Genomic DNA, 27,853 nt, shown 5'->3' on the forward strand with positions numbered 1-27,853 from the left:
ATACTGAGCAGTTCATTTTATAGACAGTGGCGTACTACATGGTAGACCAATCCGAACTCATCTCTCGGCATGTCCATCCCACTCATTATCTCAGCCAATCGTGGCTAGCAGGAAGGTTGCTGACTTTTTCTGTGGCTAAACCAACTAGGCTCATAATTTATCAATTTTATTCGTATTTACAGATCGAATACACGTTTGTTATTAAGGCACATGTACCAGGAAGAATTTCTGCCAAAAAAAACGCATTTGGATAAAAATAAATACATTCAAATTCAAATTCCTCTCCTGTGAAGTAATGACCTGCGACATACTGTACGCCTAGTTTCCTGAAACGAGTCACACCAAATTCCTCTCCTGTGAAGTAATGACCTGCGACATACTGTACGCCTAGTTTCCTGAAACGAGTCACACCAAATTCCTCTCCTGTGAAGTAATGACCTGCGACATACTGTACGCCTAGTTTCCTGAAACGAGTCACACCAAATTCCTCTCCTGTGAAGTAATGACCTGCGACATACTGTACGCCTAGTTTCCTGAAACGAGTCACACCAAATTCCTCTCCTGTGAAGTAATGACCTGCGACATACTGTACGCCTAGTTTCCTGAAACGAGTCACACTGGGCAGGAGGTTAGGAAGTGCAACTCCACCTCATTTTGTGGATAATGTGCACATAGCCTGTCTTCTCTTGAGAGCCAGGTCTGCCTACGGCGGCCTCTCTCAACAGCAAGGCTATGCTCACTGAGTCTGTACATAGTCAAATTTGGTAAAAAGCCAATTTGACATTTACCCAATACATTGTTTTCACAGAGGAAATGTACGTCTGCTGTTACATTCATATTTTAGCAGACACTCTTATCTAGAGTGACTTAAAGTAATGCTTGCATTCATTGTAATACTTTTTTTTGTATTGGTCCACTGTGGGAATCAAACCCACAACCCTGGTGTCATTCTCTACCAACTGAGCTAAACATGATAACGCAAAGGACTTTCCCAAAGTTGCTGTTGACGCATATCTCATTGTGGATTGGGGTGATCAGTCCTTGGTTCCAAATATTGGGGAAGATGCCAGCGCTTTAGCATATAGCCAACTGGAAATTGTTGTCTGTATTTGTCGTCTTTTATTTTAATTCATTGGAGAATCCAGAGGGATTCTGGGAGTCTTTAATAACTGATTCTCTTTCTTTCTTTCTTTCTTTCTTTCTTTCTTTCTTTCTTTCTTTCTTTCTTTCTTTCTTTCTTTCTTTCTCTCTCTCTCTCTCTCTCTCTCTCTCTCTCTCTCTCTTACTCTCTCTCTCTTACTCTCTCTCTCTCTCTTACTCTACCAAGGTCGCAGCTCTCCCATTCCTTCCTCTCTCTCAAATGTGTTATTCCCTTCTCTCTGTCTTATCTCTCTGTTACACCCACCCAAGCATGTATGCAAGTACACACACACTCCCCGCCCCCTCTCTCTCAGGAAGAGGTTTAGCTGGGTTTACATGCTTTGACGTGTATCTGTGTGCGTATGTGTGATCTTGTATCTGTGTGCGTATGTATGAAAATCAATAGATGATATAGAGTACAGTATATACATATACATATGAGATGAATAATGTAGGGTATGTAAACATTATATTAGGTAGCATTGTTTAAAGTGGCTAGTGATATATTTTACATCATTCCCATCAATTCCCATTATTAAAGTGGCTGGAGTTGAGTCAGTGTGTTGGCAGCAGCCACTCAATGTTAGTGGTGGCTGTTTAACAGTCTGATGGCCTTGAGATAGAAGCTGTTTTGCAGTCTCTCGGTCCCAGCTTTGATGCACCTGTACTGACCTCGCCTTCTGGATGATAGCGGGGTGAACAGGCAGTGGCTCGGGTGGTTGTTGTCCTTGATGATCTTTATGGCCTTCCTGTGACATCGGGTGGTGTAGGTGTCCTGGAGGACAGGTAGTTTGCCCCCGGTGATGCGTTGTGCAGACTTCACTACCCTCTGGAGAGCCTTACGGTTGTGGGCGGAGCAGTTGCCGTACCAGGCGGTGATACAGCCCGACAGGATGCTCTCGATTGTGCATCTGTAGAAGTTTGTGAGTGCTTTTGGTGACAAGCCAAATTTCTTCAGCCTCCTGAGGTTGAAGAGGCGCTGCTGCGCCTTCTTCACGATGCTGTCTGTGTGGGTGGACCAATTCAGTTTGTCTGTGATGTGTACGCCGAGGAACTTAAAACTTACTACCCTCTCCACTACTGTTCCATTGATGTGGATAGGGGGGTGTTCCCTCTGCTGTTTCCTGAAGTCCACAATCATCTCCTTAGTTTTGTTGACGTTGAGCGTGAGGTTATTTTCCTGACACCACACTCCGAGGGCCCTCACCTCCTCCCTGTAGGCCGTCTCGTCGTTGTTGGTAATCAAGCCTACCACTGTTGTGTCGTCCGCAAACTTGATGATTGAGTTGGAGGCGTGCGTGGCCACGCAGTCGTGGGTGAACAGGGAGTACAGGAGAGGGCTCAGAACACACCCTTGTGGGGCCCCAGTGTTGAGGATCAGCGTGGTGGAGATGTTGTTGCCTACCCTCACCACCTGGGGGCGGCCCGTCAGGAAGTCCAGTACCCAGTTGCACAGGGCGGGGTCGAGACCCAGGGTCTCGAGCTTGATGACGAGCTTGGAGGGCACTATGGTGTTAAATGCCGAGCTGTAGTCGATGAACAGCATTCTCACATAGGTATTCCTCTTGTCCAGATGGGTTAGGGCAGTGTGGTTGAGATTGCATCGTCTGTGGACCTATTTGGGCGGTAAGCAAATTGGAGTGGGTCTAGGGTGTCAGGTAGGGTGGAGGTGATATGGTCCTTGACTAGTCTCTCAAAGCACTTCATGATGACGGAAGTGAGTGCTACGGGGCGGTAGTCGTTTAGCTCAGTTACCTTAGCTTTCTTGGGAACAGGAACAATGGTGGCACTCTTGAAGCATGTGGGAACAACAGACTGGGATAGGGATTGATTGAATATGTCCGTAAACACACCAGCCAGCTGGCTTGCGCATGCTCTGAGGGCGCGGCTTGTATCTGTGTGCGTATGTGTGATCTTGTATCTGTGTGCGTATGTGTGATCCTGTATATGTGTGATCTTGTATCTGTGTGTGTATGTGTGATCTTGTATATGTGTGATCTTGTATCTGTGTGCGTATGTGTGATCCTGTATATGTGTGATCTTGTATCTGTGTGTGTATGTGTGATCTTGTATGTGTGTGATGTTGTATATGTGTGATCTTGTATCTGTGTGCGTATGTGTGATCTTGTATATGTGTGATCTTGTATATGTGTGATCTTGTATATGTGTGATATTGTATCTGTGTGATCTTGTATATTTTAAGGATCTGGCTTTTGAACCTCATGTGGCCTTATTTTCCACATTGTCAATCACCAAATCAATAGACCTGTTCTAAGTATCCATAAGACGCTACGTGTAACCATTTTTTTAGGTAGTGTTCTTTACTGCTGTGATGGTTGTGAGGAACAGTCCTGTTCTTTCTCTCTCCACAATCTTTTCCTTTATGCCATGAAATGCTACACTGTTATTGTGTTCCTGTAATTTTACGGTATACTACAGCCTACCAGGGGTGGGCGAATCCAGTCCTCGGGGGTCTGATTGGTGTCACACTTTCCCCCCAACCCTAGCAAACACACCTGCTATAAACTAATGTCATTCTAAACTGAAGATCATGATTAGTTGATTATTGGAGTCAGGTGTGTTAGTTGGGGCAAAAGTGTGACACCAATCAGGTTTCCGAGGACTAGAGTTACCCACCCCTTGCACTCTAATGGTTGCAGTAAAATTACGGTAAACAACAACAAGTTACAGAATTTTGTGTATTTGTGCCAACCATCAGTTTAAGTGGTTGATGATTATGTTGTCGAAGGTTGAGCACCTATTTAAACTGTCAGTTCTGTAATCTTTGTAAAGAGCATGTGACATTAAAGCGCTTCACTGTTAAGAGGTTACTGTTAATTTCACAGTAACTTAATGGTTGTTAGTTGCCTGGAAGTTGCTGTGAATTTTGCATTACCTAACTAGCTGTCAGTAAGAAATTGTCAAATTCACTGTAACTAAATAGTCAGTAACTGTTAGTAACTAGCTGCCTGTAACTTACTGTACTTTCACTGAACTTTACTGATTGCAAAAATAAACATTAGTTGACAACTACTAAGCATTCTTTGTGGTGTGCACGCTTGGATTCAGTCCTCAGCTGCCTTCAACATCTTGGTTGACAGCAAACTGACCTTCCTGTTATACCATGTCAGTGATCGTGACAGAGATCAGCCACAGTAAGTTTGTGCAAACTTTACAGTGAGTGCTTGCAGCAAGCTGACAGTAAGTTATTGAAAAATAAATATGAACTTCCTGGTGACCAATTGCCATTAACTTATTGGAAAATACACAGTAACCTCATAACATTGCAGCTCTTGATTGTCACAAGCTCTTACAAATGAGGTGTTCAGCCTTGATCAACATAACGATAAAACCACTTAAACTGGTAGAACACTTCCACTAACGGTTGGCACAAATATAATATTTTAGACCATGCCTCCAAATATGCTAATGAGTCCCCACCAGCACATTACCCCACCTACATTTCAAAGATGATTGTACCTTATATTTGTCACGCCCTGGTCTTAATATTCTGTGTTCTCTTTATTATTTTGGTTATGCCAGGGTGTGACATGGGTGATTTATGTGGTGTGTTTTGTCTAGGGGTTTTGTAGTTTATGGGATTGTGTTTAGTTAAGTATTCTAGGTAAGTCTATGGTTGCCTGGAGTGGTTCTCTATCAGAGGCAGGTGTTTACCGTTGTCTCTGATTGGGAACCATATTTAGGGAGCCATATTCTTTAGGTCTCTCGTGGGTGATTGTTTCCTGTCTTTGTTGCACCAGATAGGGCTGTTTCGGTTTTTTCACGTTCCTTGTTTTGTATATGTGCCAACCAACGCACAGCTTCCAGATCCATTGAGGCGCGTGCTTCATTTCGGTGACGTTGTCAGCCAACAAATGGGGTTATTCAAAGAACCAATATAAAAAGGTTCTCCACATACCTAAAAAGGGTTCCGCCTACAGTGACAAAATTAAGAACCCTTTTTTGGTACTAAATATAACTTTAGAACCTTTTTTGGTACTAAATATAACTTTAGAACCTTTTTTTGGTACCAACTATAACCTTTAAATGAAAGTGTACAGTTGGGGGCATTCAAGTAAACCTAATAATTGTAATGCAAATAAAACATTGTTATGGCAATATAAACACATTTGGCTCAAAGTAGATATAACTGCACCACCAGAGGCATATTTCATTACATTGGGTTATATTGTTACATGATTGCTAAGAAACTTGGCGTCACCCTGGGTTTCTCACATTAACGATGCACTTTCATTGCTACAGCAGAGGCATTTTGAAAAAGGGACTTTTTGATACCCAGAACTGCAAATTGTTCAATTTGAGTGAGCCATCCCTGGAGGATAATAAAATAAGACATTGAAGGGAACACCTACGGACTAAACTGGCTTCTTACTGTCTTTGTCCCAAATGACCCATAGTGCACTAGGGCTCTAGTAGTGCACTATATATGGGAATGTGGTTCCATCTGGGACGACGATAACCAAGTCATTAATATTTATCAATTAACGTATGTTGGTTTTGCTCTGCCTGCCTGCCTGCCTGCCTGCCTGCCTGCCTGCCTGCCTGCCTGCCTGCCTGCCTGCCTGCCTGCCTGCCTGCCTGCCAGCCTGCCTGCCTGCCTGCCTGCCTGCCTGCCTGCCTGCCTGCCTGTCTGTCTGTCTGTCTGTCTGTCTGTCTGTCTGTCTGTCTGTCTGTGCTTTATAAGGAGTATACAACACTGGCAACATTTGAGGAATTTGTTTGAATATGATCCCCCACTTTCTCTCTTACTCCCGCACTATTTATTTTGTCTTGATCTCTATTTCTGTCCTACCTCTCTTCTTCTCCCTCTCCCTCTCTTCTCCTCCCTCTCCCTCTCTTCTCCTCCCTCTCCCTCTCTTCTCCTCCTGCTCTTCTCCACCCTCTCCCTCTCTTCTCCTCCCTCTCCCTCTTTTCCTCCCTCTACCTCTCTTCTCCTGCTCTTCTCCACCCTCTTCCTCTCCCTCTTCTCCTCCCTCTACCTCTCTTTCCTCCTGCTCTTATCCACCCTCTCCCTCTCTTCTCCTCCCTCTCCCTCTTCTCCTCCCCCTACCTCTCTTCTCCTCTTGCTCTTCTCCACCCTCTCCCTCTCTTCTTCTCCCTCTCCCTCTTCTCCTCCCTCTACCTCTCTTCTCCTCCCTCTCGCTCTCTTCTCCTCCCTCTCCCTCTCTTCTTCTCCCTCTCCCTCTTCTCCTCCCTCTACCTCTCTTCTCCTCCTGCTCTTCTCCACCCTCTCCCTCTCTTCTTCTCCCTCTCCCTCTTCTCCTCCCTCTATCTCTCTTCTCCTCCTGCTCTTCTCCACCCTCTCCCTCTCTTCTCCTCCCTCTCCCTCTTCTCCTCACTCTACCTCTCTTCTCCTCCTGCTCTTCTCCACCCTCTCCCTCTCTTCTCCTCCCTCTCCCTCTTCTCCTCCCTCTACCTCTCTTCTCCTCCTGCTCTTCTCCACCCTCTCCCTCTTCTCCTCCCTCTACCTCTCTTCTCCTCCTGCTCTTCTCCACACTCTCCCTCTCTTCTCCTCCCTCTTGCTCTCTCCCATCCTCTCCTTTCAGAAGGAGAACTGAGAGTAATTTACTGATGACCGAGTGGGAGGAGAAGACTGTGGGAAGACACACACAGATTAGAGTTGTCCTTGTTCAGTTGTCCATGTTCAGTTGTCCTTGTTCATTCTGATCAATGATTCTGCTGCTTGGGATGAACAAGATAGAAGCTAGTAAGAAGGAATTAGAGGATGAAGGAGATGGAGGGAGAACTGAGAACTGTGCAAAAATGGCTTAATAACATACATTTAGATAGGTTAAAGGGATGGAGAGATGAGGAGAGAAGGAGAGAGGTTAAAGAGATGAAGAGATGGAGCGAAGGAGAGGGGTTCATAGGATGAAGAGATGGAGAGGAGGAGAGAGGTGAATGGGATGGAGACATGGAAATATGAGGAGAGAAGGAGAGACGTTAACCTCTCTGTGATATGTGGGACGCTAGCGTGTACGCTCTACTGATAATATGCATATCTTATCTTCTGGGGATGAGTAGCAGGCAGTTGAATTTGGGCATGCATTTCATCCGGGCGTGAAAATACTGCCCCCTGTCACCAAGAAGTTAAAGGGATGAAGAGATGAGGAGAGAGGTTAATGGGATGGAGAGATGAGGAGAGAGGTTAATGGGATGGAGAGATGAGGAGAGAGGTTAATGGGATGGAGAGATGAGGAGAGAGGTTAATGGGATGGAGAGATGAGGAGAGAGGTTAATGGGATGGAGAGATGAGGAGAGAGGTTAATGGGATGGAGAGATGAGGAGAGAGGTTAATGGGATGGAGAGATGAGGAGAGAGGTTCATGGGATGGAGAGATGAGGAGAGAGGTTCATGGGATGGAGAGATGAGGAGAGAGGTTAATGGGATGGAGAGATGAGGAGAGAGGTTAATGGGATGGAGAGATGAGGAGAGAGGTTAATGGGATGGAGAGATGAGGAGAGAGGTTAATGGGATGGAGAGATGAGGAGAGAGGTTAATGGGATGGAGAGATGAGGAGAGAGGTTAATGGGATGGAGGGAGAGAAAGAGAGAGGTTAAAGGGATGGAGAGATGGAGAGAAGGAGAGAGGTTAATGGGATGGAGAGATGGAGAGAAGGAGAGGTTAATGGGATGTAGAGATGGAGAGAAGGAGAGAGGTTAATGGGATGGAGAGATGGAGAGAAGGAAAGAGGTTAATGGGATGGAGAGATGGAAAGATGAGGAGAGAAGGAGAGAGGTTAATGGGATGGAGAGAAGGAGAGAAGGAGAGAGGTTAATGGGATGGAGAGAAGGAGAGAGGTTAATGGGATGGAAAGATGGAAAGATAAGGAGAGAGGTTAAACTGATGGAGAGATGAGGAGAGAAGGAGAGAGGTTAAAGAGATGAAGAGATGGAGAGAGGTTAATGGGATGGAGAGATGAGCAGAGAAGGAGAGAGGTTAAAGAGATGGAGAGATGGAGAGAGGTTAATGGGATGGAGAGATGAGCAGAGAAGTAGAGAGGTTAAAGAGATGAAGAGAAGGAGAGAGGTTAAAAGATGGCGACATTAGGAAAGAAGGAGAGACGGAGAAAAGAGGAAAGAAGGAGAGAGATAAAATGGATGTCAAGATGGAGAGAGGAGAGATATAAAAGGTATGGAGAGATGAGGAGAGAAGATGAGAAGTAAAAGGGATGGATAGATGAGGAGAGAAGGAGAGGGTAGTACGTACCTTTTTCCTGCAGTCAACTGACCAAATCGTCCTCTAGTGGCCTCATGGGTGGAATGTTTTCCCACCCATGTCTAAAATCCGGTGTTTCTTTGTCAAACGTTATTGTTACAGTTCAGTCTTCTGTGATGTATATACAGTTGAAGTCGGAAGTTTACATACATGTTAGCCAAATACATTTAAACTCAGTTTTTCACAATTCCTGACATTTAATCCTAGTAAAAATTCCCTGTCTTAGGTCAGTTAGGATCACCACTTTATTTTAGGAATGTGAAATGTCAGAATAATAGTAGAGAGAATGATTTATTTCAGCTTTTATTTCTTTCATCACATTCCCAGTGGGTCAGAAGTTTACATACACTCAATTAGTATTTGGTAGCATTGCCTTTAAATGGTTTAACTTCTTGACGCACCCATCCCATCCCATCCCGTTAGCGACAAATTTAAAAATAAATTTTCATGAAATCACAAGTGCAATATAGCAAAACACAGTGTAGCTTGTTGTTAATTCACCTGGCGTGTCAGATTTCAAAAAAGCTTTTTGGGCGAAAGCATACCGAGCGTTTATGTAAGGGCATCTCTCTCAGCAGACAAAACATTACAAACAGCTAGCAGCAAAGTAGATTGGTCACGAATGTCAGAATAGCAATAAAATGAATCTCTTACCTTTGATGATTTTCAGATGTTTGCACTCACGAGACTCCCAGTTACACAATAAATGTTCCTTTTGTTCCATAAAGATTATTTTTATATCCAAAATACCTCCATTTGGTTGGCTCGTTATGTTCAGAAGTTCACAGGCTCGAGCGGTCACGATGGGGCAGACGAAAATTCCAAATAGTATCCGTAAAGTTTGTTGAAACATGTGAAACGTTTTTTATAATCAATCCTCAGGTTGTTTTTACAATATGTAATCGATAACATTTCAACCGGACTGTAGCTTCTTCAATAGGAGAGATAGAGAAAATGTCTGCTCCACTCTGTTGGCGCATGCAAAACGCTGCTGGCACCCAGCCATCCAATGATGCGATGTGATCTTTCTCGCTCATTTTTCAGAATAAAAGCCTGAGACTATGTCTAAAGACTGTTCACACCATGTGGAAGCCACAGGGAAAGGAATCTGGTTGATATCCCTTTAAATGGAGGGAAGGCATGCAATGGAACAGAGCTTTCAGGAAAAACAGCACTTCCTGGTTGGATTTTCCTCAGGTTTTCGCCCGCAATATCAGTTCTGTTATACTCACAGACTATATTTTGACAATATTTATATTTTGACAGTTTTGGAAACTTTAGAGTGTTTTCTATCCTAATCTGACAATTATATGCATATTCTAGATTCTGGGCCTAAGAAACATCAAAATACTGCCCCCTACACTCAACAAGTTAACTTGGGTCAAACGTTTCGGGAGGCCTTCCACAAGCTTCCCACAATAAGTTGGGTGAATTTTGGCCCATTCCCCCTGACAAAGCTGGTGTAACTGAGTCAGGTTTGTAGGCCTCCTTGCTCGCACACACTTTTTCAGTTCTGCACATACATTTTCAATGGGATTGAGGCCAGGGCATTGTGATGGCCACTCCAATACCTTGCCTTTGTTGTCCTTAAGCCTTTGGAAGTATGCTTGGGGTCATTGTCCATTTGGAAGACCCATTTGGGACCAAAGCTTTAACTTCCTGACTGATGTATTTAGATGCTGCATAAATATATCCACATCATTTTCAATTCCCTGTGATGCAATCGACTTTGTGAAGTTCACCAGTCCCTCCTGCAGCAAAGCACCCCCACAACATGATGCTGCCACCACTGTGCTTCACGGTTGGGATGGTGTTCTTCGACTTGCAAGCCTCCCCTACTTTCCTCCAAACATAACGATGGTCATTATTGCCAAACAGTTCTATTTTTGTTTCATCAGACTAGAGGACCTTTCTCCAAAAAAGTATGATCTTTGTCCACGCGTTCAGTTGCAATCCGTAGTCTGGGGGTGCCACGGTTTCACTGTGGATCACACATTACTTATTCAGAGGCTTTCATCAATTGGTCTGAACCAGGCTGTTGTAGCTGGTTGGAATGTTATTTAACTTCTTGGTGACAGGGGGCAGTATTTTCACGTCCGGATGAAATGCATGCCCAAATTCAACTGCCTGCTACTCATCCCCAGAATATAAGATATGCATAGTATTTGTAGATTTGGAAAGAAAACACTCTGTAGTTTCTAAAACTGTTTAAATCATGTCTGTGAGTATAACAGAACTTATTTAGCAGGCGAAACCCAGAGGACAAACCATTCAGATTTTTTTTTTTTTGAGGTCACTCTCCTTTCAATGTGTTTTCATTGGGAATCATTGGGAATCATTGGGAATTTCTAAGGGACCTTCGTGCAGTTCCTACCGCTTCCACTGCATGTCAACAGTCTTTAGAAATTGGTTGAGGTTTTTCCTTTGTGTAATGAAGAAGTACAGCCATCTTGAACGAGGGTCACTTGAAGTGTACTGTTAGATAGAGGCGTGTGACCAGAAAGCTAGCTACAGTTTGTTTTCCTCCTGTATTGAACACAGATCATCCCGTCTTCAATTTTATCGATTATTTACGTTAAACAATACCTAAAGTTGTATTACAAAATTAGTTTGAAATGTTTTAGCAAAGTTTACAGGTAACTTTTGAGATATTTTGTAGTCACGTTGCGCAAGTTGGAACCAGTGTTTTTCTGGATCAAACGCGCCAAATAAATGGAAATTTTGGATATATATCGATGGAATTAATCGAACAAAAGGACCAATTGTGATGTTTATGGGACATATTGGAGTGCCAACAAAAGAAGCTCGTCAAAGGTAAGCCATGAATTATGTTTTTATTTATTTTTATTTCTGCATTTTGTGTCGCCCCTGCAGGGTTGAAATATGCTTTTCTCTCTTTGTTTACGGAGGTGCTATCCTCAGATAATAGCATTGTTTGCTTTCGCCGAAAAGCCTTTTTGAAATTTGACATGTTGGCTGGATGCACAACAAGTGTAGCTTTAATTTGCTATCTTGCATGTGTGATTTAATGTAAGTTTGATTTTTATAGTAATTTAATTGAATTTGGTGCTCTGCATTTTCCCTGGCTTTTGGCCAGGTGGGACACTAGCGTGGGTGGGGCTAAGGCTTAAGAGGGCGTGGACGATGCTGAATGGGTGTAATCAAAGAAGAGCTCTCCAGTAGGTTTACCAAAACATTCGAGGACCATTTTCTCAAAAGTGGGAGTAGAAGTATCTTAACTGCAGTTTATGATATACATATGCGACCTTTTGCCATATTTCATGCTTCAAACATAAAGATATAAAACTGTATTTTTTTGTGAAGAATCAACAACAAGTGGGACACAATCATGAAGTGGAACGACATTTATTGGATATTTAAAACTTTTTTAACAAATCAAAAACTGAAAAATTGGGTGTGCAAAATTATTCAGCCCCCTTAAGTTAATACTTTGTAGCGCCACCTTTTGCTGCGATTACAGCTGTAAGTCGCTTGGGGTATGTCTCTATCAGTTTTGCACATCGAGAGACTGACATTTTTTCCCATTCTTCCTTGCAAAACAGCTCGAGCTCAGTGAGGTTGGATGGAGAGCATTTGTGAACAGCAGTTTTCAGTTCTTTCCACAGATTCTCGATTGGATTCAGGTCTGGACTTTGACTTGGCCATTCTAACACCTGGATATGTTTATTTTTGAACCATTCCATTGTAGATTTTGCTTTATGTTTTGGATCATTGTCTTGTTGGAAGACAAATGTCCGTCCCAGTCTCAGGTCTTTTGTAGACTCCATCAGGTTTTCTTCCAGAATGGTCCTGTATTTGGCTCCATCCATCTTCCCATCAATTTTAACCATCTTCCCTGTCCCTGCTGAAGAAAAGCAGGCCCAAACCATGATGCTGCCACCACCATGTTTGACAGTGGGGATGGTGTGTTCAGCTGTGTTGCTTTTACGCCAAACATAACGTTTTGCATTGTTGCCAAAAAGTTCAATTTTGGTTTCATCTGACCAGAGCACCTTCTTCCACATGTTTGGTGTGTCTCCCAGGTGGCTTGTTGCAAACTTTAAATGACACTTTTTATGGATATCTTTAAGAAATGGCTTTCTTCTTGCCACTCTTCCATAAAGGCCAGATTTGTGCAATATACGACTGATTGTTGTCCTATGGACCGAGTCTCCCACCTCAGCTGTAGATCTCTGCAGTTCATCCAGAGTGATCATGGGCCTCTTGGCTGCATCTCTGATCAGTCTTCTCCTTGCATGAGCTGAAAGTTTAGAGGGACGGCCAGGTCTTGGTAGATTTGCAGTGGTCTGATACTCCTTCCATTTCAATATTATCAATATTATCGCTTGCACAGTGCTCCTTGGGATGTTTAAAGCTTGGGAAATCTTTTTGTATCCAAATCCGGCATTAAACTTCTTCACAACAGTATCTCGGACCTGCCTGGTGTGTTCCTTGTTCTTCATGATGCTCTCTGCGCTTTTAACGGACCTCTGAGACTATCACAGTGCAGGTGCATTTATACGGAGACTTGATTACACACAGGTGGATTGTATTTATCATCATTAGTCATTTAGGTCAACATTGGATCATTCAGAGATCCTCACTGAACTTCTGGAGAGAGTTTGCTGCACTGAAAGTAAAGGGGCTGAATAATTTTGCACGCCCAATTTTTCAGTTTTTGAAAAGTTTGAAATATCCAATAAATGTCGTTCCACTTCATGATTGTGTCCCACTTGTTGTTGATTCTTCACAAAAAAATACAGTTTTATATCTTTATGTTTGAAGCCTGAAATGTGGCAAAAGGTCGCAAAGTTCAAGGGGGCCGAATACTTTCGCAAGGCACTGTATATGTAGCTCTGAGTCTGTACTTTTATCCAATGTAAAAAAAACGTTTACATTTGAGAGAGAGAGAGAGAGAGCGAGAGAAAGAGAGAGCGTGAGAGAGAGATAGAGAGAGAGAGAGACATTTCTAAAGGACGTGATCACAGGCTGAGCAAGAGCTTATGATTCAGATTCCTATGTTTGTCCACGTCTCTCCAACCGTCAAATTTCGAAGTTGCTCCAAAGGTCAAATTTCGAGGTGTTTTGGACACCCTGGGTTGCTCTGTTGCTGTCACTGTTGTCTTGCGGGTGGATTAGGCATTCATTCCGAATGGTTACATTTTAACAGTTACGTTTTTGGTTAGGGTTAAAACATTACGTTTAGGCATTGATTCCAAATGGTTAAATTAAGGGTCAAGGTTTGAGATAGGTACTTGTTTTTTTGTTTTATTTATTTGCTATCACCGAAATTGAACAAGCAACACCCGGAGCCGGAGTTTACGATTTACGTCCATCCACCTCCCCCATCCACAACGCCCTAGCAAAACCTATGCTTACTTGATCGTAATAGCGCTAACGGTTGCTCCTAGTGTCCGGTTTTGAAAGGATGTCCTGACATCCTGGGTACCTGGACAGATGTGGGATTTCGAGGTGGATCTAGAGCGACCTGGCTGGGATGAGCGAGCAGTTGAATACCTTTATCAGAATAATAAAGCTATGACGCCCTAGATGAGAAAGACGTTTGACCTTAAGAAAGCCTCTTTGTGCCTATTGCAATTAAAATTGTCCAGAGTACTAACATAAGGAAATTATTTCGCTAAACCATCATAATACGCTATAATCACCCATACAGATTATCTCAATTGCACCCATCATTCCCTCCCTCCCTTCCCTCCCACCCTCCCTCTTTAGTCAGTAGAGTGGCAGGATCACACTGTTCTGTTGACGGGGGTTATGAGGAGGGAGAGGTGTGTGTATGTGTATGTGTGTGTGTGTGTGTGTGTGTGTGTGTGTGTGTGGGTGTGTGTGTGTGTGTGTGTGTGTGTGTGTCATACAGCCAAAATCTCCTCATCTTAACCAATCCTGCCAGAACAGGACTCCCCTCAGTTTTGGACGGTTATGTTCAGGAACCCATTTACCAGGATTCTGTAACTCTCATGGCATGAATAATTATTTTCACTTTTTGCAATGTAAAAATTTGAATAAAAGCAATCAGAGTTAATTCAAGTAGACTCCTGTGTAATTCTCCTGACTGCCCCTTAAAATACGTAATGTGAAAAGTGCCTGATATTCTATGAATGAATACATGTTATGCTGGCCTGGGTTCGTGGTTTGGGCAACATTGTAGCCTATATAGACTAACGCGTGGCCATTGCTGTGGTGAGAGAGAGAAGCGTGCCTGTACCTTTCACAGAACTGGAATGGGATTCGCTGTCTGTTCAGAAATAAATGAAATCATTCAGAATACTACGGCAGGAGTATGACTATAATTTAGCCACAGACGATCGATAGTTTCTCGATATTTCAAAATCAATCGCGGGAAAACAAAGGTTGCAAAAAAAAATGGATCCTGCTGAAAAGACAATACTAATCTGCCTGTAGGATACCAAGTAATCAACTTTCAAAATATAACTAAAATATATACTAGTTTGGCACGAGCGTATCGAGCCATTGCAGGTGAGAGAACTGAGCATCAATGGGGCAATCAGTGAAACTGAACATCTTTTTTTTAGGACTATAACTTCCTCCTCATATTGTACAATATGTGTGTCTCCACACACCTAGGTCTGGACTATTGATGGATTCAAGACAAGGTCGTGTTTATTGATCTCAGATTCTCCGTTTGTCCGTGTCAAAGTAGCCCTAGCCTGTCACTTCGATCATTTTTGAGGTATTAAACAATATTCTTATAAAATCTCCAATCATCTACATTTATGTAGAATTGCATGAAATACGTTTATAGAAGACACTTTTTTTCCAAACCCATGACAACAGAAAATGTTCCCCCATTTGTGAAACTTCTGCAAGTGCCTCTACTCTACTGCTCTATGCCTGTGCGCAAAACTATGATAAAGCTTGGTCCTCAGTGCCAGTTTCCTCTGGGCCAGTTTCCTCTGGGCCAGTTTCCCTTTATTATAAAGTTGATTTATTTTCATGCGTTCCGTTACCTCAGAGCCCCCCACTTCTCTTGTACCCCAGAGCCCCCCACTTCTCCGGTACCTCAGAACCCCCCACTTCTCCGGTACCTCAGAGCCCCCCACTTCTCTTGTACCCCAGAGCCCCCCACTTCTCCGGTACCTCAGAACCCGACACTTCTCCGGTACCTCAGAGCCCCCCACTTCTCTTGTACCCCAGAGCCCCCCACTTCTCCGGTACCTCAGAACCCCCCACTTCTCCGGTACCTCAGAGCCCCCCAATTCTCTTGTACCCCAGAGCACCCCACTTCTCTTGTACCCCAGAGCCCCCCACTTCTCCGGTACCTCAGAACCCCCCACTTCTCCGGTACCTCAAAGCCCCCCACTTCTCCGGTACCTCAGAGCCCCCCACTTCTCCGGTACCTCAGAGCCCCCCACTTCTCCGGTACCACAGAGCCCCCACTTCTCCGGTTCCTCAGAGCCCCCCACTTCTCCAGTACCTCAGAGCCCCCCACTTCTCCAGTACCTCAGAGCCCCCCACTTCTCCGGTACCACAGAACCCCCCAATTCTCTTGTACCTCAGAGCCCCCCACTTCTCCAGTACCTCAGAGCCCCCCACTTCTCCGGTACCACAGAGCCCCCACTTCTCCGGTACCTCAGAACCCCCTACTTCTCCGGTACCTCAGAGCCCCCCCACTTCTCCGGTACCTCAGAGCCCCCACTTCTCTTGTACCTCAGAGCCCCCCACTTCTCTGGTACCTCAGAGCCCCCCACTTCTCCGGTAATACAGAGCCCACCCCCTTCTCCGGTACCTCAGAACCCCCCACTTCTCCGGTACCACAGAGCCCCCCCACTTCTCCGGTACCTCAGAGCCCCCCACTTCTCCGGTACCACAGAGCCCCCCCACTTCTCCAGTACCTCAGAGCCCCCCACTTCTCCGGTACCACAGAGCCCCCACTTCTCCGGTACCTCAGAGCCCCCCACTTCTCCAGTACCTCAGAGCCCCCCACTTCTCCAGTACCTCAGAGCCCCCCACTTCTCCGGTACCACAGAGCCCCCCAATTCTCTTGTACCTCAGAGCCCCCCACTTCTCCAGTACCTCAGAGCCCCCCACTTCTCCGGTACCACAGAGCCCCCCCACTTCTCCGGTACCTCAGAGCCCCCCACTTCTCCGGTACCACAGAGCCCCCCCACTTCTCCGGTACCACAGAGCCCCCCCCACCTCTCCGGTACCTCAGAACCCCCCACTTCTCCGGTACCACAGTGCTCCCCACTTCTCCGGCTCACTTTTTGTTCTGGCACCTCCCGATTTACAAATTAAGCCTTGGTCTTAACAAGGCTGTCATGAAGCCAGAGCCCGGTTGAGAGTGGGGAGGTTGGGAGCGGAGAGTACAAAGCCACTAGAGGTTTTCATTAATATGATTATTATTTGATTACACCTTCAGCTGTTTTTTGTAATAGGTCATTTATAGCACTGCTGTTGAATGGGAATGGACAAAGGGACTATGGATACAGTAGGCTGTAATAAGGAGTTAGTGGTTAGTGCGTCAGCAGTAGTTTGTTGGAGTGAAAGTAGCTCTCTTTCTTTCTTTGTTTTTGTCTATTCATTTCTTTAAATGTGCTAAAAATGTCACTCTCTATCTCCTCTCTCTCCCCCTCCTTCCCCTCGTCTTCCTATCTCCTCCCTCCAGCTGCAGCAATGGTGTCCAGCAGGGTGTCAGTAGAGAGCAGTTGTCCTCTGGGCCAGTTTCCCTGTGGTAATGTGACAGTGTGTCTACACCAGGCTCTACAGTGTAATGGACATAGAGACTGTCCCAATGGAGCCGACGAGGACAACTGTGGTGAGAGAGTATTGTATGACAACTGCCTTCCTGAGACCCAGAAATCACCCCAGATCCAGAAATGCATTGCCTCTGTCACATGTTACATTGCTTTCAGAAAGTATTCATATCCCTTGACTTATTCCAAATGTTGCTGTGTTACAGCCTGAATTCAACATGGATTAAATGTATTTATTTTCTCACCCATCTACAAACAATACCCCATAATGACATCACAATACCCCATAATGACATCATAATACCCCATAATGACATCACAATACCCCATAATGACATCACAATACCCCATAATGACATCACAATACCCCATAATGAAATATTTATGATTTGCTTTTGTTGTTGTTGTGAAAATGAATTGAAAATGAAGTACAGAAGTATCTAATTTACATAAGTATTCACACCCCTGAGTCAATACTTTGTAGAAGCACCTTTGACAGCGATTACAGCTGGACTGTAAAAATATAAAGGCTCAGAACACCATGATTGTGTTGTGAAACCAGGACAAGTAATGCACCTAAGCTGAGATCTGGTGTTTGGAGGGTGTTTTGAATGGAAACCCAATGTAAGTGTTCTAATACACAGAAAGTAAAAAAAAACAAAAAACAGAATAGAAGTACTCTGAAACACCCAAAATGGTTATTCAAATCTAAATGTTGGTGTTTTTTAAGAAAGTGTTGTGAAAAAAAAAAAAACGTTTTGGAGGGTATCAGTGCATGTATAAAACAGCATCAAAACACTAAAATAATGATTTGGCATACTGTCACTCATTGATCTGATGTCACTGAGCACAACGGTAGACATGTTACTCAGTAAGATGTTACAAGAACCAGTCACATTGAAACTACAAGAGGACATGCTTGCTTCAAGCACAAATTAAAGGGTAGCTCTATTATTGCCGCCTCTAATAACCCTCATTTCAGCAGTGGTGTAAAGCATTTAAGTAAAAATACTTGAACTTACTACTTATTAAGGAGTTTTTTGGGGTATTTGTACTTTAATTTACCATTGATATTTTTCACAACTTTTACTTTTACTCCACTACATTCCTAAAGAAAATTATGTACTTTTTACTCGATACATTTCCTTGACACCCAAAAGTACTCGTTACGTTTAGAATGCTTAGCAGGACAGGAAAATTGTCTAATTCACGCACTTATCAAGAGAACATCCCCGGGTCATCCCTACTGCCTCTGATCTGGCAGACTCACTAAACACAAATGTAAATTATGTCTGAGTGTTGAACTGTGCACCTGGCTATCGGTAAATTTAAAAAAACATGTAATCTGAGGGACATCTAGTCACTTGTACAATTGAATGCATCTTCCACATTTAACCCAGCCCCTCTGAATCAAAGAGGTGAAGGGGGCTGCATTAATAAACATCCACAGCACATGGAGAACAGTGGATGAACTGCCTTGCTCAGAGACAGAACAACAGAATGTAACCTTGCCGGCTAGGGGATTTGATCCAGCAACCTTTCGGTTACTGGCTCAACACTCTAACAACTAGGCTACCTACCTGCCTGCCGCCTGGTTTGCTTAATGTAAGGAATATTAAATGATTTATACTTTTACTATTGATACTTAAGTACATTTAAACTAAATACTTTTAGACTTTTACTCAAGTAGTATTTTACTGGGTGACTTTCACTTTTACTTGAGTCGTTTTCTTGTAAGGTATCTTTACTTTTACTCAAGTATGACAATTGAGTTGAAATGATTTGTGAATCACACAGACTGGACAATTCAACCGCAGCTCAAATATTGTATATGGGACAATAAAACAAAGTTTTGTTCTGCATGGATTATCAGCACTGTCCACTCAGAGACAAAAGGACAAATATTATGAGGCCTATTTTCCATTTGTTGAACCAATTGAAAACAAATTCAGATGCAATTGTACTGATAAACAGACCACCTTTCAACCATGAAGACTAAAACATGAGCATTTAAAGCCATAGATTTGTGGAGGGCGTCCTATCAGATTTCTAAGATGTAGAAACATTTAAAAGGCATCCAATATTTTCTAAATATGATAATGCACTCCAGATTATTTTATATTCTGAAGAATTTGAGATTGTGAATCCATTAGGAGAGCACAGGAAGAAACACAAAATCCTCGCCATTCAGTGTTAATGTGCTAGCTAGGTGTTATATGGTGTAATAGTACTATACATAACTGATGTTTTTGTGTCTGTAGGAGACAACAGTGGATGGGCGGACATCTTTGATCGAACCATCAGGAAGGTCGAACCACAGGTCCTACCGTTACCAGAAGACTGCTGTAAGTGTGTGGGTGTGTTTGTGTTTGTGTTTGTGTGTGTGTGTGTGTGTGTGTTGGTGTAGACCTGCAGAATTATTGTATCTGTGTGTAGTTGTGTATTACTTGTGTGTTGTTGTGTAGTCTTGCAGCAGTACCCACAGCGTTGTGACTGTATCAAGACAGAGCTGGAGTGTGTGGAAGTCAACCTACATGACGTTCCTCAAGTCTCCACCAATGTCACCTGGCTGTAAGTACCTCTCTCCATGTGCGTGTTCGCAGTCTGTGTGTGTGTGTGTCTGTGTGTGTGTGTGTGTGTGTGTGTGTGTGTGTGTGTGTGTGTGTCATGTGCCGTGTGCTTGTGCTTATATGTGGGTCTGTGTTAGCGAGGTTTCATTACAGTCCCAGAGTAGAAATGTGGTTGGTTTGGTGCTGACAACACACACACACACACACACACACACACACACACACACACACACACACACACACACACACACACACACACACACACACACACACACACACACACACACACACACACACACACACAGAGGCAGTGAATCAGTCAGGTAAATTCAGAGAATTCACTTGACTAGATTCCCCTCTTCAGATGAGCTGATGGTGTAACAGCAGTAGTTTATTTCCTGTGAAATTACAAGTGGTGACAGACACTAAAGTCTCAGACATTCCCAGACCATCACTCTAACGTAACATAAAATAAATACACACATAAAAATACAGTGCAAATTATATATAAAAAAAAACCAAACAGAAATAATACCTTATTTACATAAGTATTCAGACGCTTTGCTATGAGACTCAAAATTGAGCTCAGGTGGGATCCTGTTTCCATTGATCATCCTTGAGATGTTTCTACAACTTAATTGGTGTAACACCTGCTTCCGCTCTCCCTCTCTGGCGCTCGAGGGCAGCTAGGCTGCACAACTGTCACCAGCATTACGCGCAGCAGAGCTCATTGGACTCACCTGGACTCCTCCCCTTTGTTGATTGCCCCGTCTATAACTGTTTGTTCCCTGTAATCTGCATTAATATTATGTGTTCATGTTTAGATGCTGTCCTGTTCCATGTCTGTTGCTAATTAAACGTTCACTCCCTGTACTTGCTTCCCGTCTACCAACGTAGATTCTTACAGAATGCTCACACCACTATACGAAGCATCAGGGAGGTTTTTGTTTTTTGTATTTTGGTTGGTGCCGTCACGTCCGAATGCCTTCACTGATGGAACCGGGGGTGCCTCAGCTAGCTCGTTGGGCTTCCACGCCTTAGCTGGTCTTCTTTCCCCGATTGGGTCGGCAGGCTCCCATCACACATCATGCCTCAGCCTGCTTGTCGGGCTCCTACGCCTCAGCCCGGCTTATCAGGTGCTCGTCCCACGTCATGCCTCAGCCGGTTCATCGGGCTCCCGCGCCTTAGCCGGCTCGCCAACATCCCATGCCTCAGCTGGATCGTCAGGCTCCCATGCTGCTGCCAGCTTGTTGGGCTTCTATGCCCCCAGCCGGCTTGTCCAGGGCCCATGCCTCGGCTGGCGCGTCAGGCTTGCCCAGGTGGGACGCCGGGTGAGGGTACTGTCACGCCTGCTCCCGCACTCCCTCTCTGGCGCACGAGGGCGCCAGGTTGCATCTCATTCCGCACACCTGTCACCATCATTACGTGCAGCAGCACTCATTGGACTCACCTGGACTCCTTCCCTTTGTTGATTGCCACGTCTACAAATGTCTATTCCCCCGTTTGTTCCCTGTATCTGCATTAACGTTATGTGTTCATGTCCAGATGCTGTCCTGTCCTGTTCCATGTCTGTTCCTAATTAAATGTTCACTACCTGTACTTGCTTCCCGTCTACCAACATCGATCCTTACAGATTGCAGCCCACCTGTGGTAAATTCAACTGATTGGACATGATGTGGAAAGGTAAAAAATGTGTCTCTATAAGGTCCCATAGTTGACAGTGCATGCAAAAACCAAGCCATGAGGTCGAAGGAATTATCCGTAGAGCTCCGAAACATGATTTTGTAGAGGCACAGATCTGGGGAACGGTACCAAAAAATGTCTGCAGCATTGAAGGTCCCCAAGAACACAATGGTCTCCATCATTCTTAAATGGAAGAAGTTTGGAATCACCAAGACTCTTCCTAGAGCTGGCCACCCGGCCAAACTGAGCAATCGGGGGAGAAGGGCCTTGTTCAAGGAGGTGACCAAGAACCCGATGGTCACTCTGACAGAACTCCAGAGGTCCTCTGTGGAGGTGGGAGAAACCTTCCAGAAGGATAACCATCTTTGCAGCTTTCCATCAATCAGGCCTTTATGGTAGAGTGGCCAGACAGAAGCCACTAATCAGTAAAAGGCACATGACAGCCTGCTTGGAGTTTGCCAAAAGGCACCTAAAGGACTCTCAGACCATGAGAAACAAGATTCTCTGGTCTGATGAAACCAAGGTTGAACTCTTTAGCCTGATTGCCAAGCCTGACGTCTGCAGGAAACCTGGCACCATCCCTATGATGAAGCATGGTGTTGGCAGCAATATGCTGTGGGGATGTTTTTCAGTGGCAGGGACTGGGTGACTAGTCAGGATCGAGGGAAAGATGAGCGGAGCAAAGTACAGAGAGATCCTTGATGAAAACCTGCTCCAGAGCGCTCAGGATCTCAGACTGGGGCGAAGATTCATCTTCCAACAGAACAACGACCATAAGCACACAGACAGGACAACGCAGGAGTGGCTTCGGGACAAGTCTCCGAATGTCCTTGAGTGGCCCAGCCAGACTAGAACCTGATCCAACATCTCTGGAGAGACCTGAAAATAGCTGTGCAGAGACACTCTCCATCCAACCTGACAGAGCTTGAGACGATCTGCAAAGAAAAATGGGAGAAACTCCCGAAGTACAGGTGTATGATGGTCAGAACTGGTACCAGAGCCACGTAGGTCCCCTAAGCAGGTGACTACATCTAATTAAACTAATACAATTTCTCAGCTCCCTCCCCTTTGTTTTGGGGGTCTGGGAAACTTTTATGTAGAATGACTGAAAAGCTCAGTTCTGGTGACTTTTAAGGACATTCTACTCCAAAATAACATTATGCTGACACCTTCTAAAATATAATTTCCACCTCCAGAAATTAGCCCAATAATATATTGGTAAAATTATTAATTACAATTATTTCATAGCCTATACATGGTCCATATTATCAGTTATGGTATTACTGTAGCAATAAGCATTATCACCTGTAGCCCAACTGATGCAGCATTGTGTCTATTAATAAATAGGCTGAAGCCTGGGGTTGCCTATCTGCATTTATCCTATTGGGCTAATCATTAGCCAGGTCACAAATTAACTTTTAACTATACTGTACGAAAATATAAACACAACATGTAAAGTGTTGGTCCCACGTTTCACGAACTGAAATAAAATATCCCAGAAATGTTCCATAAACACAAAAGGCTGAAGACAATAAAAGGCCACTCTAAAATGTGCAGTTTTGTCTCACAACACAATGCCACAGATGTCTCAAGTTTTGAGGGGGCTTGCAATTGGCATGCTGACTGCAGGAATGTCCACCAGAGCTGTTGCCAGAGAATTGAATATTGATTTATCTACCATAAGGTGCCTCCAACGTAGGTGTAGAGAATTTGGCAGTACGTCCATCCAAATGTGAACTGTACTAGCGTCTTCAAAGTGCGCCTCGGCAGCAAAAGTTTTGCATGTTTCATATTTTTTTGGTGTGGCGGCAATGATTTTGCCGTGGTGCAGCGCCACAGCTAAATGACTTTCAGCTGAAACACTGCTGTGGATGCTACCATGATTACGGATAATCCTGAATGAATCGTGAATAATGACGAGTGAGAAAAGTTGCAAACGGTCAAAGATCATACCCCCAAGACATACTCCCCTACTATTTGTAGTGAGAGGTCAGTATGTCTTGGGGGAATGATTTTTGACACTTTGCAACTTTCTCACTCATTATTCACGATTCAATCTGAATTATCTGTAATCATGGTAGCATCCACATTCATTTAGAAGTGTTTGGAAACATATTCTGTTCCTATTTACAATAAAATGTATCCAAAATGACACAATACATAATTTACCATTAATTTCTATTGGGCACAAAGAAAATCTGAAACACAACCAAAACAAACAGCAAATGCATCCAACCAGTTTGTAGAGTGACAAGCTTAAGGAATATGGAACCAAATACTAAACTTTTGACTACTATATCTATATATATAAGAATCTTTAGGCATGTCAATCATTTTGAGAAAAAAACAAGAGCTCATCTGCTGTTCCAGCTCAGCTCTAATTATATAATATATCACATTCATCTCACAGAATAGAGGATCTCATCAAGGCTGATGGATTGGATTTTCAAGTAGCATTATGGATGTGTGTGTCTGTGTGTGCGTGCACGCATCCGTGCGTGTGTGTGTGTGTGTGTGTGTGTGTCCTGTGTAACCATAGTAACGGTGCAGTGTTCCTGTTGCAGGTCTCTGAAGAGTAACGAGATAAAGAGGCTGTCGGACAACGTCTTCTCCAAATACACACACCTGCAGAGACTGTGAGTACTATACCTTAATAAAATATACTAAACGGGGATACCTTGTCAGTTATACAACTGAATGTCTTCAACTGAAATGTGTCTTCTGCATCAGAGAGGTGAGGTCTTCTGGATCAGAGAAGTGCAGGGGGGCTGGCTTAAATCAACATCCACCGCACCCAGGGAACAGTGGTTTAACTGCTTTACGGAGGACAACAGATTTTTACCTGGTCAGCTCTGGGATTTGATCCAGCAAACTTTTGGTTACTGGCCTAACGCTCTAACCGCTAGGCTACCTAACCATACCACATTATAGTAAACCATACCATACTATACTATATTATACTAAACCATACCACGCCATACTAAACCATAACATACCATACCAAACCATACTAAACCATACCATACTGTACTATACTATACTATACTGTACTATGCCATACTAAACCATAACAAACCATACCATACTATACTAAACCATACTATACCATACCATACTATACAGTGCCTTGCAATGTCACGTCCTGACCTTAGTTCCTTTTTTATGTCTCTATTTTAGTTTGGTAAGGGCGTGAGTTGGGGTGGGCATTCTATGTTTTGTTCTAGGTTTTGTATTTCTGGTTTTGGCCTGGTATGGTTCCCAATCAGAGGCAGCTGTCAATTGTTGTCTCTGATTGAGAACCATACTTAGAAGGCCTGTTTTCCCACTATGGGTTGTGGGGAGTTGTTTTCTGTCTCTGTTTCGTTTTCGTTCGTTCTCTTGTTATTTTGTTTTGTGTTCAGTTTAAATAAATATTAATAACCTGTTATGGCTGCGATCCCCGTACAGGGACCAACATCAGGGGAAATTTCAAAGTGACAACTTTGTAACATTAAACATTCTTAAAAATGCAAGTGTCTTACACCCTTCAAAAGATTAGAATCTTGGTAATACAACTACGTTTTCCGATTTAAAATAGCTATTACAGAGTACAAATACCAGAGAAGAGCAATCAACAACAGAAACATTTTCCGCCATGACAGTTTTTACACATTCACATCTGAAGGTAAAATTATGACTTACATTCTGATATCTTGCTCTGATTTCTCTTCCTGAGAGTCCCAGCGATCAAATGAAGTGCCGTTTCCATTTTTATAGCCTAAATCGAAACATTTTGTAAACCGTTTGTGCCGTGAATTCCATCTCTATCAATTTTTTTACGGAGCATTCGACGTGATTCCCCCCTGTAAACAATCGTTTATCTAGTCATGGTTGTTTTCAGTGCAATCCTCTGGATGTTTGCAACACAGCCAAACATCATTGTTTTTTTGCAGGGAGTATTGACTGAAGTGAGCTGATTTGAAGACAACGATAAATGACTACCTTACGCACCAATAATTTTAGCGAAGCTTCATTGATTGACTATATTTCTGTCCAATGACCACTGATCTTCTTGAAATCTAGCTGGGTAGATAGCCGATGAGCTGAGGTAAACGCCAGTATGTAATGGTTTTGGGTTGGACCACAATTCCTTGTTTGTAATCGCACGCGCAGGGAACTCCATTCTTGCCTTGACGATCAGAGGAGTTGCTGTAAGGCTTTTTACGCGCAGCTGTATTTCGGAAAGTTGTAGTTTCAATGATTTCATTGAAGATATCATGGCGAATACTTAATGTAAAGCGAAGTCAATGTCTAAAGTGAAAGTGAAAGTGAGAGATTTGTTGTTTGAGGAATCTTGGAGTGTTATGATTCAAACGAACTGAGGAGCTGTTTCTGCAAGGACAGGACGTACTTCTGGACGGGTAAGTGCTAATGCCGTTTTATGAAATATAAAAATATATTTATGTGTGGTTTGTTTGTGTGTGTGTGTGTGTGTGTTGGTTTGTTTGTGTGTGTGTGTGTGTGTGTGTGTGTGTGTGTGTGTGTATATATATATACAACAATGGCCGGAGTTGAATGGAACAGCACTTCACCTTAGTGACTGTTCCCTCTGCTCTATACAATACATATCTGTTTATTTTACGTGATAATAAAAGGCTCATACAATACAAATATTTTTTTAATGTTTTTTTTTACAGTGATAGCGACTCCGAATGGGAGCCCCCGGTGCCAAGCTGCCCGCTCTACCTGTGCCCCCAGTGGTGTTCATATGCCACAGTTCATTACTGCAGGCATGACTGTGCCTCAGGGCCAAAAGGGCACAGCATGGAGGCTTCGTTGTGCTCTGTGTCACATGAAATGCACCACTTGTTCAGTTTGCCTCTGCTTTACATCAGAAAGAGACTGCTATGGGACATGGCACAGGCAGCAAAATATTGTGACGAGGACTTCCAAGGGGTGTACTGTTTTTAAAAATATATATTTATTTAAACATTTTTTAAAAAATTGTGTGTGTGTGTGTGTTAGAATTGCTTTTTGATGTGTTCTATATAGTTATTTGCACTGCTTTATATAGTTATAGGTCATTTCACCAATTCGGCCACTTGGGTACATTTGGGCAACTTGTGTGGGACACCTGGGTGACTTCATGCTAAATGTCATGTAGCTCACCCATTCCTGAAGTTATCAGTCTGAAACTTTGCACACCTACATGTTCCCTCTTGTGTTATCCATCAGAATTATCTCCAGCATCCTGTCTGACTGTGTGGCTATTCTAGTACATGTGAAAGATGATACTACAACAATAAAAAACAGAAAACGTATGCTCTTTCTTTCTCTTTTCTTCCACCAGATCTACTGTGTTATATTCTCCTACATCCAATTAACATTTCCACAAACTTCAGAATGTTTCCATTCAAATGATACCAAGAATATGCATATCCTTGCCTCTGGGGCTGAGCTACAGGCAGTTAGATTTGGGTATGTCTTCAGGCGGAAATTGAGAACAAAGGGATGCAGCCATAACAGGTTTTAACATGGACACGTACCACGCAGCATATTGGTCCGATCCTTCCTACTCCACCTCAGAAGAGGAGGAAAACCGTTACAGAACTACCCACCACCAAAGGACCAAGCAGCGTGGTAACCAGGAGCAGAGGGTTCTGGACTCCTGGACTTGGGAGGAGATATTGGACGGCAAGGGACCCTGGGCAGAGGCTGGGGAATATCGCCGCCCCAAGGAAGAACTGGAGGCATCGAAAGCTGAGCGGCGGCGATATGAGGTAAGGCAGCGCAACAGGCACGAAAGGCAGCCCTCAATTTTTTGGGGGGTGGCACACGGTGAATTTGGCGGAGTCAGGCGATAGACCTGAGCCAACTCCCCGTGCTTACCGGAAGAAGCGCAGTACTGGTCAGGCACCGTGTTATGCTGTCAAGCGCACGGTGTCGCCAGTATGCGCTCATAGCCCGTGCGCTATAGGCCAGCCCCCCGCAAGTGCCATGCGAGAGTCGGCATCCGTATTGTGCCGGCTCAGCGTGTTTGGTCTCCGGTACACCGTTTAGGCCCAGGGTATCCTGCGCCGGCGCTGCGTGCTGTGTCTCCGGGGCACTGGAAGGGTGCAGTGCGCCCTATGCCTGCTCTCCGCCCGTGCCGGCCGAATGTGGGCATTGAGCCTAAGGGAGAGGTGCGAGTGGTATGCACCAGATCTCCTGTCACGTCCTGACCTTAGTTCCTTTTTTATGTCACTATTTTAGTTTGGTCAGGGCGTGAGTTGGGGTGGGCATTCTATGTTTTGTTCTAGGTTTTGTATTTCTGCTTTTGGCCTGGTATGGTTCCCAATCAGAGGCAGCTGTCAATCGTTGTCTCTGATTGAGAACCATACTTAGACAGCCTGTTTTCCCACTATGGGTTGTGGGGAGTTGTTTTCTGTCTCTGTGTCTGCACCAGACAGAACTGTTTCGTTTTCATTCGTTCTCTTGTTATTTTGTTTTGTGTTCAGTTAAAATAAA

At 43.9% G+C, this 27,853-nt stretch overlaps 1 protein-coding gene across 1 annotated transcript in view; it reads left to right on the top strand.

The window, feature by feature from the left end:
* The window catches only part of LOC139388047 (relaxin family peptide receptor 2a), a 204,985-nt gene that overhangs the window by 21,572 nt on the left and 155,560 nt on the right, over nt 1-27,853 (top strand). The window contains exons 2-5 of the mRNA XM_071134545.1: nt 17,027-17,176; nt 19,376-19,459; nt 19,580-19,685; nt 23,932-24,003. Coding sequence (XP_070990646.1) covers nt 17,027-17,176; nt 19,376-19,459; nt 19,580-19,685; nt 23,932-24,003 — 412 coding nt within the window. The remainder of the gene's footprint in view (nt 1-17,026; nt 17,177-19,375; nt 19,460-19,579; nt 19,686-23,931; nt 24,004-27,853) is intronic.

Source organism: Oncorhynchus clarkii, chromosome 29, assembly GCF_045791955.1.
Source record: "Oncorhynchus clarkii lewisi isolate Uvic-CL-2024 chromosome 29, UVic_Ocla_1.0, whole genome shotgun sequence".
NCBI classification, from domain to species: domain Eukaryota; kingdom Metazoa; phylum Chordata; class Actinopteri; order Salmoniformes; family Salmonidae; genus Oncorhynchus; species Oncorhynchus clarkii.